The 16,267-nt window shown below is 42.5% G+C and overlaps 1 protein-coding gene across 1 annotated transcript in view; it reads left to right on the top strand.

Moving 5' to 3' along the window:
* Positions 1 to 13,944, top strand: part of wdfy3 (WD repeat and FYVE domain containing 3) — a 76,309-nt gene extending 62,365 nt beyond the window's left edge. Inside the window, exons 44-66 of the mRNA XM_087176082.1 lie at positions 1 to 164; positions 1,167 to 1,315; positions 2,068 to 2,188; positions 2,319 to 2,404; positions 2,645 to 2,725; positions 2,981 to 3,035; positions 3,169 to 3,288; positions 3,453 to 3,570; positions 3,918 to 4,024; positions 4,369 to 4,522; positions 4,629 to 4,720; positions 4,815 to 5,027; positions 5,462 to 5,603; positions 5,738 to 5,892; positions 6,493 to 6,651; positions 6,781 to 6,960; positions 7,096 to 7,278; positions 7,437 to 7,530; positions 7,681 to 7,824; positions 8,114 to 8,347; positions 8,495 to 8,606; positions 8,806 to 9,003; positions 9,917 to 13,944. Of these exons, the coding sequence (XP_087032208.1) occupies positions 1 to 164; positions 1,167 to 1,315; positions 2,068 to 2,188; positions 2,319 to 2,404; positions 2,645 to 2,725; positions 2,981 to 3,035; positions 3,169 to 3,288; positions 3,453 to 3,570; positions 3,918 to 4,024; positions 4,369 to 4,522; positions 4,629 to 4,720; positions 4,815 to 5,027; positions 5,462 to 5,603; positions 5,738 to 5,892; positions 6,493 to 6,651; positions 6,781 to 6,960; positions 7,096 to 7,278; positions 7,437 to 7,530; positions 7,681 to 7,824; positions 8,114 to 8,347; positions 8,495 to 8,606; positions 8,806 to 9,003; positions 9,917 to 10,037 (3,182 nt within the window). The 3' untranslated portion in view covers positions 10,038 to 13,944. The remainder of the gene's footprint in view (positions 165 to 1,166; positions 1,316 to 2,067; positions 2,189 to 2,318; positions 2,405 to 2,644; positions 2,726 to 2,980; positions 3,036 to 3,168; positions 3,289 to 3,452; positions 3,571 to 3,917; positions 4,025 to 4,368; positions 4,523 to 4,628; positions 4,721 to 4,814; positions 5,028 to 5,461; positions 5,604 to 5,737; positions 5,893 to 6,492; positions 6,652 to 6,780; positions 6,961 to 7,095; positions 7,279 to 7,436; positions 7,531 to 7,680; positions 7,825 to 8,113; positions 8,348 to 8,494; positions 8,607 to 8,805; positions 9,004 to 9,916) is intronic.
* Positions 13,945 to 16,267: the final 2,323 nt, after the last annotated feature.

Genomic DNA, 16,267 nt, shown 5'->3' with positions numbered 1-16,267 from the left:
GTCTGGTAAAGGCTCCTCTGAAGAGGTCTCGGTCCACGGCGGACGGCGCAGACGAGGACAGTCAGGAGCAGCTTCAGGAACAGCTGTTGGAGTCGGGAGGCCCCGAGGAGGAGCAGAGGACCGACAACACGTCGCTGCTGCGCCTGCTGGAGGAGGGAGAGAAGGTCAGAGAGAGACACGGGAACAAATGAGCCAATGGCTGAAAGAATCCAGTGCTGTGAACTGTACAGAAGCTCAATGTTATGACCTTATTTACATTTCTGCACACTTCACTACAGCTTTGTATTGTCTTAGATTTTAGGTGGATTCATTGTGGTAATAACTTGAGTCAAACAACTATTTTTGTTGTATATTACAAGTATTAATTCTGAATTATCATTAACATTGCAACAGCAACATGGACACACTGTCAGTGATATCAAGATTTCCTCTGCAAGGTTTAATGTCCATCAACTGTATGTTACCAAAAGCACTGGAAGCTCAGTATCAGGGTCGGCGGTTCGATCCCCGGCTCCTCCGGTCCACGTGTCCAAGGCAAAATACTGAACCTTAAATTGTGTGTGTGGTCGAAAACACTAGAGAAGCGCTTTACAAGTGCGGTACGTTCACCGTCAGTATTTACTCGCTGGGGGTCAAGAGTCGTCTGGTTCTGGGATCTTTTTACATTTGAGAGATTTGATCCACATGATGCTGTAAACTGGAAGTAAAGTGAAAGTTTTTATAATATTCAGCTTTTTAAAAACTCTCAAGCTGCAGGACTGAACATTATAAATCTCATGCACAACATTAAAATATAAGTAAAATGACTAATTGCAATATTATTCTTTATCTTTAAGCAAATTTCACCTTTCAATGTCTCGTAAACACTGTGCCTCTCTCATGGTGATGCTGTGAGTCACATCTTAGGTCGTGAACTGCTGCTCTGACTTTGACTAAACTCAACTGAGATGATTTTAAAATCTTTTAATCACGACTGAAGTGAACTTCCTCATTAAAGTGTATAGTTTCCCTGCATCGTCGTCTCGGCGCACAGCACTCAGTCAGGTGCTGCTGTATTTCCTCTGGTTGCCACGGAGCTGTTCAACCATCAGTCACTGATTCAGACAGAAAGTGCATCTTCAAGCTAATTATTATCTCCTGCCTGTGTCTCACACCCGCTGTTCCAGATTCAGCACATGTACCGCTGTGCCAGAGTTCAAGGTCTGGACACCAGCGAGGGTCTGCTGCTGTTCGGGAAAGAGCACTTCTACGTCATCGACGGCTACACCATGACCGTGTCCAGGGAGATCAGGGACATCGACACGCTGCCGCCCAAGTACGTGCAAGTACCCCTGAATCTGTCAGTGTGTAATCGAGGTGTGGACGCCTGTAACGGGCGCCGTTAACCCCGGGTGAGGCTGCAGTTCACAGATCACACAGTCGCTGTCCTTTCTCTCCCCGAGTTGAGGGATGACATCATTCCTCTGGACACTGCAGTGGGAGTTTCTGCTGCCAGGATGATGTAATGCTGCCGATGGAGCATGCGTTGTGAAACTCAGCAAAGCTTTTACATATTCCTTCCTTTTAGGGAACTTGCTTTGTTCCTCTGAGGCACCGTTGGAGAACACCTAGAAAAAGGAAAAACCTATTACCGACAGATGGCACCTAGATTTTATCCTGTGCCCCCCCCCACACCCCCGGGGGTTTCACTCTCTACAGCTTCCATACAGTCTCGTATCTTTCGACTAATATTTATCTACTACTTAACTGTGGTTGCAGTTTGTCGAGTATTAACTGATTTAAACATTTGAAGGCAGCAATTTTAGATGTTTTTGACATTGTATATTAAACAATTAAACTGGATAAATGAAGGAAATAATTGGCAGATTAATAATGAAAAAGTAGATAAACAGGCGTAGCATTAGTCTCGACCATCACACTTCACATCGGTCATTTTTCATTTATTAGGAACCTTATGATGATTTTAGAAGCAGAAAACAACACATTTCTTCCGGTCACGTCATGGTTTAAACTTAAACTTAAACTGACCCACTCTTAAATGCATCACGGTCTGTTCTGTTTGTCCAGTTTGCACGAGGCCATCATCCCCCGAGGAGCGAGACAAGGCCAGAGCCAGCTGAAGAGAACCTGCAGCATCTTCGCCTACGAAGACATCAAGGAGGTGCACAAGAGACGCTACCTGCTGCAGGTGGGCACACACACACACACACACACACACACACACACACACACAAACATTTTTGCATCATTAAAGTCGTCATGACAGACTCAAAACTACCTTGTTTTGTGAGTATAAATGTGCGCTGTGTCTCTTTCAGCCGATGGCAGTGGAGGTCTTCTCAGCCGACGGGAGGAACTACCTGTTAGCCTTCCAGAAAGGAGTCCGCAACAAAGTTTACCAAAGGTACTGAAGACAAATATAAAGCACAGATCTGCTTTTGGCTGCTGCTTCTCTCGTGTTTCAGTAACAGAAAGAATCATTTCTTTAGAGTTTCATATTGTAATATACTGTTTACTGAGTTTATCCTGGGAGTTTTGCAGAAAAGAGGAATTTTACAAAGGTAACTTCAGTCAGACGGAGCTGTATATGTTTATCTACATTTTTCACTTTCTCATTTTCATTATTTGAATTAATTCCCTGCAGGTTCTTGGCTGTGGTGCCTTCGCTTGCCGACAGCTCCGAGTCGGTTTCAGGCCAGAGGCCCAACACCAGTGTTGAACAGGGGTAAGACGTCCTTCACGCTACATTTAGCACAGACTGAGTCGCATAACCATCTTTGGATGATTAATCTGCAGATATAAATTTTTTTTTTTTTTTTGCCTAAAATCATTTTGATAAACAGCAGGTTTGGTCTTCTCTCATAATGAATCAAAATAAAGGCAAATGAAACCACACCATCCCACGTTTGTGGTTAAAAGATTAAAGGAGAACCACTCAGCTGTTCTCACTGAACGTCCTGTCTGTTCTGGTGTCTGTCAGGTCCGGTCTGCTCAGCACCCTTGTCGGTGAGAAGTCAGTGACTCAAAGATGGGAGGTAAGAACCTGGACTTGTCGGTTTAAGCCCACTGTTCACTTCAGCGGCACAAACTGCAGCTGTGACATACGTGTGTGTGTGTGTGTGTGTGTGTGTGTGTGTGTGTGTGTGTGTGTGTGTGTGTGTTTTCCAGCGAGGAGAGATTAGTAACTTCCAGTACCTGATGCATCTGAACACGCTGGCAGGACGATCCTACAACGACCTGATGCAGTACCCCGTCTTCCCCTGGATCCTGGCCGACTACGACTCAGAGGTAACTGAACTTTTTTTTTTTTTTTTTTTTTTTTTCTCTGGCATCAGATGTCACGACTAGGTATGGTACTAGGTAGGACAAGGTATAATGTCGCTATGACGACGGCACCAGGGCCATATCGCCAGTGTTTTTAACATGTGCATGTTAAACTCCTCTGTAAACAGGAGCTGGACCTGAGCAACCCCAAGACGTTCCGCAACCTCGCCAAGCCGATGGGCGCCCAGACCGACGACAGACTGACGCAGTACAAGAAGAGGTACAAGGACTGGGAAGACCCCAACGGTAAGACACGAGTTAACCAGCTGACTGAGGCGAGGACATAAAGTTAAAAAACTGAGTAAAATACAAGATATGGAAATAAATCACACTGACCTGCGCTAATACTAAAACCTATATCCAAAATCAAGCAGCATGTTGTTGTTGAACACAGAGATTCTTATACGAGTGAGACCTCGTGACTCTGTGTCTGTGGAAGTTTCACTCCCTGATGACACATTTATTCTGATCTGTTTCATATCCGCACCGTCTTTCTCAGCTGATCTGGTTCAGAACTTCCTGTGCAAAACCAAAAACCAAAGCTGTGTTTTTCATGTTTGACACTCTTGCCCCCCCCCCCCTTGTCACACCAGGTGAAACCCCGGCATACCACTACGGCACCCACTACTCATCGGCCATGATTGTAGCCTCTTACCTGGTCCGGATGGAGCCGTTCACACAGATTTTCCTCAGACTTCAGGTTTGATCTCAGCTCTTCTTGTCCACCAAAATGTTCTGCATCTACATTTTCCCAGTGGTCAAGACATTTTGGGAAATCTCAGACCTTGTTCTAGAATTAAGCTCAACTACAGAGTGAAATTAAATTGTTTATTTACTAAGAAAATTATGATAGATGGTGGTCTTTAGTCCTACTCCAGAGGAAAATAGAACCAAATGAATAAAAGTTGTTAGGGTACATAGAAGCCCAGATGACAAACTGTTGGTGCTTTCAGTCGCCTGATGTTAACCGTCAAACTGTGTGTGTGTGTGTGTGTGTGTGTGTGTGTGTGTGTGTGTGTGTGTGTGTGTGTGTGTGATTGTTAGGGAGGTCATTTTGACCTAGCTGACAGGATGTTCCACAGCGTGCGTGAGGCCTGGCTCTCTGCCTCCAAGCACAACATGGCCGACGTCAAGGAGCTCATCCCCGAGTTCTTCTACCTGCCAGAGTTCATGCTCAACTCCAACAACTTCGACCTGGGTCAGTATTGAAGGAGGCGTGGACAGTGACGGCTGATGGCAGCACAAGTCGAACTGAGCGCATGAATATTAATGTCCTGTCTGCCTTCTGCTGTTTGACGTACCAGGTGCCAAGCAGAACGGCACCAAGCTGGGTGACGTGATCCTGCCGCCTTGGGCCAAGGGCGACCCCCGAGAGTTCATCAGAGTCCACAGAGAGGTAGGAAGTCCCGACCCACGCCTGTGTGACAGGTCTCAGTTTCAGCGAACACACCTCCATCTAACCTCCGTGTTCTCCTCCCCCCTCCCTCCAGGCACTGGAGTGCGACTACGTGTCGGCCCACCTCCACGAGTGGATCGACCTGATTTTTGGCTACAAGCAGCAGGGGCCGCCGGCGGTGGAGGCCGTCAACGTCTTCCACCACCTGTTCTACGAGGGTCAGGTGGACATCTACAACATCAACGACCCGCTGAAAGAGACGGCCACCATTGGCTTCATCAACAACTTCGGACAAATCCCCAAACAGGTTGGACACCGGCTGTTTCTTCTCCTACTCCTCTACAACCAAAACTATAACATCTGATGCCGCTAGTGCCGCTAATGCTAATGCTAACATGACAAAACTACCTCTTAAACCTTGCTTACTCTGATTACTACCACTAGTAAGATCACATTTACAACCTTGACTGCAGCTGCTGTTACGACCACTACCACTGCTATTAAAACATCAATGATAACTGTCACCAGCAGCTAGTTTTTTAGCCACATTAGCGAAGTTGTTTCCCTATTTTTTTCATCCATCCATCAGTGTCTTCCCTGTAATGAGCGTCACAGCCACACCTAGCTGCTAACGTGGCTCCAAACTGTCAGTCAGGACATTCATCACATCATTTAGCTCCTAGTGAATGTTTAAATCCCACTCTTTAATCACTCACATGTTGATATTCTCGTGTGTTTCAGCTGTTTAAGAAGCCCCACCCTCCCAAACGGGTACGCAGTAAAGCCAACGGCGACGTAGCAAGCGTTCCTCCGAGCGCCAGCGGCGACAAGATCTTCTTCCATCATCTGGACAATCTCAGACCTTCTCTAGCGCCTGTCAAAGGTACGACACTTGTCGCTTGTTATTCTTTCTGAATAACAGAACACAAAGAAATTGCACGGCGCCGACTTCCCTCAGGTGCATGAATGCCGTCAGACTCAGCGCTCACACCATGTCTCTGTGTTACTCCTCTCCAGAGCTGAAGGAACCCGTGGGACAGATCGTGTGCACCGACAAGGGCATCCTCGCCGTGGAGCAAAACAAAGTCCTGGCTCCCCCGACCTGGAGCAAGACCTTCGCCTGGGGCTACGCCGACCTCAGCTGCCGTCTGGCTAACTATGAATCCGACAAGGTCCGCAACAGTTACTATAGCAACCACAGGTTTCCTCAGAGTGCACGCTTCGTTATTCTCAGGGCTGATTGGTATTTGTATTTTTTTACTGACTTCCTTATCCAGAGTTACTGGTAATGAGTCAGCAGATTTTACCTTCTTCAGATTCCCCTCTTGCTTGTGTTTCACCTTGAAGCTGGCAGGTTAAAGTGAAACATTACTCTGCGTTTCCCCCTGCTGGTGCTGCCATAAAAATACACTTTACTCACTGACCCCTCAGTTTTTACAGCAGCAGCTTTTTACAGACGTCTCTCATGTTCTCTGTTTGAAACTGTTACTTGGGCATCAGATTTTTCTCCTTGTAAAACACAAAACAGGTCAAAAGGTTTATGGTTCTAGTTTCTTTATCTTCAGTGAATTCATTGGTGAACTCTCACTACATTTGTAAATCTTTTCAGGACTTTTTAAAGCCTTAAAATTCAAAGTAGTCAGTTGCAGGGGTTGTTGATCGGCGATATCGTCGATCAACAACCAGAACGGATCAAACCTCAGGCTTCGTTTCCGCACCTCTGCACCCGTCGGGGAGCCGGTCTTCCATCCTAATCATAATTCTGGTTTCAGGCGTTGGTGGTGTATGAGTGTCTGTCAGAGTGGGGGCAGATCCTGTGTGCCATATGTCCGAACCCCAAGCTGGTCATCACCGGCGGCACCAGCACCGCCATCTGTGTGTGGGAGACGGGAACGTCCAAGGAGAGGGCCAAGTCGCTTGTGCTCAAACAGGTAAACGCACTGACCGTTATAAGATAAGAAACATCTAATGAACAAGCTTAAAATTATTCATTAAAGAACTCTTCAGAGCAGAAAACTCTGGTGTTGAAATTAGTTGATTTCATCTCATTTCTATCGTAGGCGTTACTGGGCCACACGGACGCCGTAACGTGTCTGACGGCGTCGTCGGCGTACCACATTGTTGTGAGCGGCTCGCGGGATCGAACCTGCATCATCTGGGACCTCAACAAGCTGTCCTTCGTCACGCAGCTCAGGGGACACCGGGCGCCCGTCTCTGCTCTGTGCATCAACGAACTGACGGTGGGTCCCGGCTTTAATTTCTTCTTTTAGCTCCAAATGAAGGACGATAAATATGAGTGAACCAACAGGAAGTCACAGAACAAATGTAATAGAAAGAGTGTGTGTGTGTGTGTGGGTGTGTGTGTGCGTGTGCAGGGGGACATCGTTTCCTGCGCCGGCACCTACATCCACGTGTGGAGCATCAACGGCAGCCCCATCGCCAGCGCCAACACCTTCACGGGACGCAGCCAGCAGATCCTGTGCTGCTGCGTGTCGGAGATGAACGAGTGGGACACGCAGAATGTCATAGTCACGGGTCACTCTGATGGCGTCGTCAGGGTAACCGTGACCACTTTAATTGTCTTCTCATGCTAACAGTGTCCTGTCCTCCACTCACCTCATCGCAGATTAGATCAGAGATCCTCGCTTGCGATGGCTCGTATCAACCCATTCTTGAAAACATTAAATTAATGAAACTTTTCCCTTGTTTTTTGTAGTTTTGGAGAATGGAGTTTCTCCAAGTCCCAGAAACCCCTGCTCCAGAGCCGATGGAGCCAGATGTGCCTGACTGCTGTGGCGAGGAGAAGATCGGTGAGTTTTAGAGGGAAAACAAAAACTGATTACAGCTGCGGCGTCACGTCCCAAAACATAATAAACTGATGTTTTAACTCCTTTTTTGATTTATATTCACAACTAGTTCACAAAGTTGAAAAGTCAAGTCTCATTTGTTAAATCTCTCAGAGGGCGGCGAGAGTCACAACGGTGATGATGACAGCAGCGAGTCGGACGGAGACGAGCCCAGTCTGAGCCAGGAGCCCAAAGCACCACGCAACCCGTCGACAGGTGGAGGCAGCCAGCCGGGCAGCGCCGTCCACAGACCCAGAGGTAATCAACCATCAGCTCACCGACAGTTTAGTCCTCCATGTTCATGTGTTTTACTGAGGCTAAATATAAGAAGCTTAAACTTTAGTCACCTTTAACTTTAACTGTTTAATTAAATTCATCCAAAGTTTTCTTTGTCCACAAGGACCGTTTTTGCTTTGTCATTCCACCTTTCTCTTCTCCGTTTAATTTCCTGTGTAATTCCTTCACCAAGATTAGAAACTGCCTTTTCTGAGCCGTGACCCTCCGTCCAAACTGATGTTCTCACTCCTGATTAATAAAAACCTCTAAGGTCCCTCAGCCCGAACGGGAGCCTCGTGGTCGATGGACAGCGGCTCTGACGACTCTCACCGCTGGTCCGACACCCTGAGCATTGACGAGAAGGACGGCTTCGTGTTCGTCAACTACTCTGAGGGCCAAACCAAAGGCCCCCACCCTCATCCGGCTCATCCAGGCCAGGGCTCCGTGCCTCAGCCCCTCCAGCCCTCCACCATGGAGGCACGGACGTATAACCAGCTCAGGGCAGGTGCGTGTGAGTGTTTCAGTCGGTCGCAAAATTTTCAGGTTTTAAGCAAGAACGCTACAGAGAAAACATAATTTCCCTCAGAATTTCCTGCACTGATGGGATGTTTAAAATGCTGCTTCTCTGAGTGTTTGTGTTTTGTGTCCTCAGGCTACAGATGGGAGCGCCAGCTGGTCTTCCGGAGTAAACTCACCATGCACACGGCGTTCGATCGCAAGGACAACGCTCACCCAGCAGAGATCTCCTCCCTCGCCATCTCCAAGTAAGAGAGCAGAGCGTCTGACACCAAACTGACAGAGATGATATTTTTATTTTTGTGAATTATCGGTGTGACGGACATACTGTTGTTGCCATATTGCCCAAACTGACGATCCTTTTGAACGCAAGGTACAATTTCACCTTCTTCCCATCCACCTTGTAATTCTCTCGGCCCCGCCCCCCCTTTATCGCCCTCTCCTCAGGGACCACAGTAAGATCCTGGTGGGCGATGGGCGTGGTCGGGTGTTCAGCTGGTCGGTGAGCGACCAGCCGGGTCGCTCGGCGGCCGATCACTGGGTGAAGGATGAGGTCGTCGACAGCTGCTCCGGCTGCACGGTTCGTTTCTCCCTCACTGAGCGACGCCACCATTGCAGGAACTGCGGCCAGCTCTTCTGCCAGAAGTAAGAAAATGATTGCCGACTCTCGTTTCTTTTACAGTTTCTTTTTGGGTTTTTTTTTTTATTTATTTTAAGTTTTGGTTGTTTCTCTTGACGGATTTCTGTCCGTACTGTTGTAGTCAGGGCCAGTTTTTTCTGTCAACCAATCAGAATTTTTGAAATTAGAATTTAAACGAGAACCTGAAGATAGTTGGTGGGTTATTTTGTTCATGTTCCACGGCCGCTGTCTGAGTGAACCACACCCACTCAGTCCTGATAAAACAGATTAGCTGATGAATGTTGATTGCTGCCTATTTAGCCATGAATATTTAATGTTGGGTTATGTTTCTGACAATATTCTTAGGTCATGGTAATAATAGACAGAGGTAACACAAGTGAACTTCTAGCTAACACACTTTATTATTCTAATATTAAATATGATAGATATATGTGGCTTTTTGCTTAAGTTTCCTTAATGATATATTCTTCAGTTCTATATTATTTCCAGTTCCTTCAGTTTCTTATCGTTACTGAAGATTTTTCATACATTTGAATGAACTATTATTAACGTTTTGTGTTATTTGTTCTGCAGAATTTCTCTCCGACTGTCAGGAGCACTGCTGTTAAACACTTTGCATCTTTCCTTTTCACTTCATCCTCAGCGTCTTTTAACTTGGCGTTCCCCAGGGCTCTGTCCCGGGTCCTCTGTTATTACATCTGAACTCATTATTAACTGATAAGATTCATTGATAACTGTGTTGTTAGTAGGAAACTTACACTTAAGCTGCATATGTCAATATATTTTCATGTTTTCCTCCACTGTTCTGCTTTGTTCTTCATAACATCTTTGCTCAGAACCTGAATTTCCTGCCTTTTTTTTTTTTTTTTTTTTTTTTTTTTTTTTTAAATATCCACCTTGTCTCTCCGTGTTTTTCAGGTGCAGTCGCTTCCAATCAGAGATCAAGAGGCTGAAGATCTCGTCTCCGGTGCGAGTTTGTCAGAACTGTTACTACAACCTGCAACATGAGCGAAGCGTCGAGGACGGCTGCAGAAACTGAGCTCCGCCTCCACCTCCACCTGCCGCCGCCGGCAAAATAAACCCCTCCTTTTGAGGACTCCTTCCTTAGGAGCATTTCATTCCTCTACCTGCCTTGTTGTCCCCTCAGCACCTCCAACATAACCCAAAACTCTCTCCCTCAAAACCCCCCTTTACCCCAACAGTAACCACATGTCCTGTAACACACTGACAGACGTTAACAGGAGGGAACGTCGGCTCTTTCATCATCACAGCAGTAAAACTCAGAAGAAGAGAAAAAAAAAAAAAACTCAATCACCACTTTACCACCCGCACTCGTCTCCTGGAGGGAAAAAAAAGCAAAAAAAAAAAAGCAAACACACGCTTGAATCAATCACCCGCCATCGTTGCTTTGAGATCAAGAACAGGGAAAAACTCACTTCCCCTTTCACTGCAAGACAAATAACAAACTTGTGTATATTGTAAATAATTACCATGGCCTTTTTAACTCTAAGAGGAACAAACACAGAACAAAAAATAAGGTCAATGAGAAGAAAAAAAAAAAAAAATACAAAAACAAATTGCCTGTAACATAGCGTTGTGACTAACCACTCCTGGCTTTAAAAAACAAAACAAACTAAATCGATTGTGTGTAGTCTGCGTCACGAGTCACGGCAAGTCCAGAGGAATTACACGGAGGGAGGGAGGGATATGAATGTCAATAATTAATGTCTGTGGGTTGAATTTACTAGTGGGTCTAGTTATGCAAAATTCTTTATAATTTCCTGATCAATTTTTTTTGTTGTTGTTGTTTACAAAAATGTGATTTATTTTGTGTGTGTGTGCGTTGCCCACAGTGTCAAGCCATCACCATCAGAAAGAGATTTATAACTGATTATCTTTTCCTTTTTTCCTTTTTTCCTTTTTTTTTTTTTTTTTTGCCAAATTGTTTCAATCTTTCAATTATATTGATTTTTTTTTTTTTTTTTTTTTTTTTTTTTAACCTATCATCTATTCTGTCCGTTATATGAATTCCCATTTGGAGAATCTTTGTTGCTGCTGCTTTTCGAAGACTGGACACATTATCTTTTCAGATTTTTTTTTTATTTTTTTTTTTTTTTTTTATTCTTTATTTTTAAACCATATCACTCCATTTATTTTGAGATTTTGTATGTTTTCCTATTTTTTTTATTTTGTTTGGAGAGAAAACGTCATGGGTTCATCATCTGTGAAAAAATAAGAATTGGGTAAAACAAAAACAATGCACACAACACGCACATGTAATATTTGCTGCACATTTATTTTCCATCGTGTCTTTTAAGCCTCGTTTTAGTTACTGTACAGGTTTTTGAATGCAACACAGAAAAGGGACTCTTCGTATGAATTGTAGTTTTTATTTGTCGTTTGCTGGACTTCACTTAGATCCTGTGGCATTAATACAGCAGCGAACGTGGCACTCCATACACTTTATCCATGTAGAAGATGTTAAACTGGAGGAGCAGCAGCCAAGCACCTTTTTTTCAAAGAGTCGTTTTCAGCACGGAGAGAAAGTCTGTCGACTTCTGAGATGTAAATAATCATTTGGGCCATGAAATCATGAAATCAACAAGTGTTTCGTCTAAAAAGGTGAAACGCATGGAGATAGTGGGACAGAGCTGCTGTTTGACCCTTTGATTCTTTATGTTGCAGTTGTGGAACACATGCAGGGAATAATGTCCACAACTGACCGATTTCACATCCTAGCTACTGAGCCCAGTAGACGAGGATTAAAACTGTATTTTGAGGTGACAAACATTCATATCAGCTGCTCGTTTCACACTAACTTGTTCCCTGTTCTTGCTCCAATCCAGTCAGATGGCCAGGAAGGAATCGAATGCACTGATAACTTACTGAAATGACCAGTTATGGATTTGGTTATCCTGTTTGTTGATTTAAAGATTAGTTGAGGGAAGGTTTTGGGGTTAAAATGAAATATTTTCTTGATTAAAATATGGGTTGAAAAATAGTTCAGAGGAACTGGAGGAATTACTTGTGGACAAATCTGTGAGGGTTTATTTGTGCCAAAACATATGTTTTTGTCCACTTGTTGTTTTGCACTGTTAAGGCTTTTGTTATGAGTTTGCCTGGTCATCGTCCCTGCTGCTGTGTCACCGTCCATAAATTCATATTGGAAGATAAAACAAGATAAAACAAGACATGAGCCAAGAGAAAAAACAAAAGACAACAGTGTTTAAGAAAACTACACTAGGAGTCATCTTGTCATTATCAGGAAGTCGGCAACAAACATCTTGATGGACACAGTGCAATGAAACGTCAGTGACAAAGCAAATTCAGATCAATGGCTTTTTATTATAAAGCCGTATTGGTAAACAACGATGGAAACAAGGACAACAACAAACTGTCACCGTCCTGGGGAAACGATGTTTGATGAGCTGAGGAAAATATTTCAGTTTTTAGATTTGCTTCAGTGGATCTTACAGATGATCTCTGAGTTTATTCATCTGAAGAAGAAGGAAAATGTCCTCAATCCTTCAAGAAATCCTTTATTTTATCAGAGATACGTGGTGCCTGTGCAGCATGTTTAAAATACTAATGTATGTATGTAGTGTCAATTTTTTAATGCCACCACCAGGAGCCGCCAAAATCAGAAGTAGGAGCCTTTTAAATGCAAGTAACGCCATTGAAACCAGCTCAGAGTCGACGGTGTACAACAGCTGAGTCAAGAGAAAGAGTTTGTCACGTGCACACGTTTATAATATGTCACCACAAAATGCTGTTTTACTGGACGGCTGCTGCTGGCCTCAGTAGTTCCACAGAAACAAAGTGCTATTGTTTTCATGAATAGACTTTAATATGTTTCCTTTGATTTGCCCCCCCCCTTCTAATTTCATTCACGTCTTCATGTCTTTTTGTTTGTGGTTCTGTGGGCAACAACGGTGCATTCAAGTGCTGCTTACTTTCTTTCCCAGAGAGACTTTTTTTTTTGTCCTTCTTGTTTCCCACAAGTCTTCACAGAGTCTAAAACAACAAAAGAAAAGAAAATACTTTTGAGAAAGTACTTTAATATTCACCCCCTCCCCACAGATCCCTGACGTTATACTAATGATATGCACTCTTGTCATCGTCCTTCTTGTATCATTCTGCATTTACGTACTGTAATTTAGCGTGCAATCATGCCACCTAGCTGAACAGGCCGAGTCGGCTTCTATCAATCAACAGTTTGTTTTGCACCTTCATGTGTACAAAAAAAAAAGAAAAAAGAAGAAGAAAAGTCGAGAGGAAGTGCGAGTTTTTAATGAATGCAGTTTTACGTTGTCATTTTAACAGAGGTGCATTTCACAGCGGATAAATGAACTGTACAAAGTATTTATGCAATTATAACTGGTTTTAGATTTTTTTTAATGATTATTGCGATTTCAGCAAGTTTTGTTACTTGTTGCATGTCTATTAACACAGCTGACTTTCTGTGTCAGTGCATTGTACATGTTCTCGGCATTATATTATCTTTTTTTTTTTTTTTTTGGATTTATTCTCTTTTGGGTTTTCTTGTTTTTTGGAGGCATTGTCTGATGAGTTACCCCGAGTGACCAAGCGTCAGGTTTGTGTACAGAGCTGCAGATCGTGTCCCCAACTCTGGGCGGACTTTTGTACTCTTTATGGAGAAAAAAAATCTAGGACTAGTTAAAGAAGAAGACGATGGAGGAGGAAAAAAAAAGAGAAAATCTTGGATTATTTTGGTGGTCTTGTATTAGACTGCATTACTACAGTATCTGGTGTGCAATCTGTGATAGCTGAATGTTCCTTGTATATTTGTGTTCACTACATCCTACAAGAGAAAAAACAGTAGAGCAACCCCCCCCCTTACAGAAACAAAATGTTACAATAATGCAATAGATCTGGTACTTATTCTTTTTAATTTCATTTCAATAAATAATTGCTGTTTACCACCAGAGGCAGACTCGTGTTGCATTTTCTAATTTTGGGAAAGTTAAAGATTTTCTTCCGCAAATATTTTTTTGGGGGGAAATTTAATGAAAAGTGAGTACGAAGAAAGGGAAGAAATTGATTGTGTAAAATAAACATATCACTAATGATTAATTTGAGTAATTAATTCACCAAACCTTCAAATTCCCATATACAATGAAATAAAACTACTGAGTTTAACATTGCAGCTGGTGAAAAATACAAAAAATATATACATTAAAATTAATTATACAACAAAAAGTTTAAAGAAAATTAAAATAATCCTCCTTTCTAAAGAACAGATTATCTAAATCCACTATGTCCAATAAAACTTTTGTAATATGGATGCTAATGTGTTAATATACGGGTAGTATTTATTGTACTGTTGCACACATTTAGCTGTTCTGTACACTGTACTTTTGGAGAACAAAAAAAAAAAGATTCTTAGAAATTTAAGTAAAACCAAAATTAAATCCTCCTTAGAAAAATATACAGTCAAAATATTTTAAAGTGTGTTTTCAGCTCTGAAGATGTATTCAGCAAGATCTGCAATTTTCTGTGCAGGAGCTAATAACTTGTAAATGTGACAGAGCTGAATCAATACTACACACAATCAATATGCGGTTGCAAGAAAATGAAAACTAGAGGAGATACTAATGTTTTACTAATTATAGATTGTTTTTTCACATAAAAGAAAAACATTAAGCAACAACTATTTACATGAGCTTCCATTTTGCTGATTGACACAATTGACCATGTGACCATCAGTAAACATAAACAATCCGCACCAAGTATTTTAGCATTTCATAATTTCCACAGAATCAAGTAAAATAAAAAAAAAAGCATATTTTTACATATTGAATGGAGCATTACGTGAAGGTAAAAGTTGGATATGAACGTTATAAGGATATGGATTAAAGCCAAATACACGAGCTCCTCATTGAGGTTTTTGATTGTCGTGATGTTAGACTGTTCTTTTAACTTTAAATGTGACTTTTTTCCTCTGTTGTGTACTGTAGGAGGCCCATCGTGAATATCGGTGCTCCCAATTAATTTCACTGATGTTCGCAAACAAACAACTGCCTCAACATCAGTGATCCCACCAGAGCTGGGAGCAACTCTTCTTGCAGAGGTAATACTTTTGCTTTGGGTTGTAAATCCAGCGAACCCCTTTACCTTTGCAGCGGTGAAGCGTCCAAACTGTCTCTCACCCAGACTGAGGCATGTTCACTTCACCTCCATCTAAATGGCAACTCTCAGCTCCAAGTCACATGTGAGCTTTTTTTGTGCATGTGTGCAAGTGTCCAGTTACTTTTCAGTCCCTAAAATTCGGGCACTACGTTGTTTAAAGGGCCGTATCTCCCACACAGGTCTTTCTTTATTGATGTAAACCTACTCAAATTAAAGATGAGACTTGGCGCTTTAGTTTAGTTTCCATTATTTCATTTCAAACTGAATGCGCTGACGCTCATATCATTCATAGACTTAATGATAATCAAAATGACATCGCAGACTTTGAATGCGTCACACATGTATACAAACACACACAAGTATAACCAAGTGCGTTCCACAAACCATTTCCAGTTGAATTTGTTAATGTGGATATTAGTTTATCTGCTAATTTGTGATGTTTAAATGTTCAATTGTTCCATTGTGGGTTCAATCTGATTTATTATTACTTTAAAAATTTATATAGTCATATACATATAAATACATTTCTTTGTATTATGTATTTTAATGTATTTTTATTTGTATCTTGGATGGTTTGATATCATGTTTTCATTCATATAATTTTGTGGCAAAAAGGTCATAGTAACAGACATATCAGACATTTTAGAGATTGGTTGATCGGCTCATGTTTGATTAATAAAATACAACCTCATACTGTCATTACAAGGTCTATTTCAACTATTAATCCAGAGTTAAAGAGTCTGGTTCATTTTGCTTGGAGAAAATAAAATACACAGAGAAAATGTGGAAGGATAAAACATCCAAGTCTGTGATGTGTTTCTAAGGTGTAATAATTAGTTGCCTCAAACATTTACAATATTAAAGATTTAATAAGTATAAGTAAAATTTCAATGGAATTAAGCTTTAAATGGCCACACTTGGATGTTGTGTTTCTGTGTGTGTGCTGTCTTGTCAGATTAATAGCTGGGTTTGAATGTGCAGTTGTGATGGTTCAGGGTGGGGTTGGGGGACAGGAAATGCATGTGATGTCAGTCAGGGTCCGTGTGTGTCTAACTTGGGACATTATTACCGGTGGTTGCCCACTGCAGCATGAAGCAGAGCCGGTCAACCAAGTATGGA

The sequence above is a fragment of the Seriola lalandi genome, unplaced genomic scaffold (genome assembly GCF_002814215.2).
Source record: "Seriola lalandi dorsalis isolate HSWRI2012SDOR001 ecotype SW California unplaced genomic scaffold, Sedor1 jcf7180002054524, whole genome shotgun sequence".
NCBI classification, from domain to species: Eukaryota; Metazoa; Chordata; class Actinopteri; order Carangiformes; family Carangidae; genus Seriola; species Seriola lalandi.
Note: the sequence above shows the minus strand (reverse complement) of the source record. Positions and strands in the feature narration are given on the sequence as shown.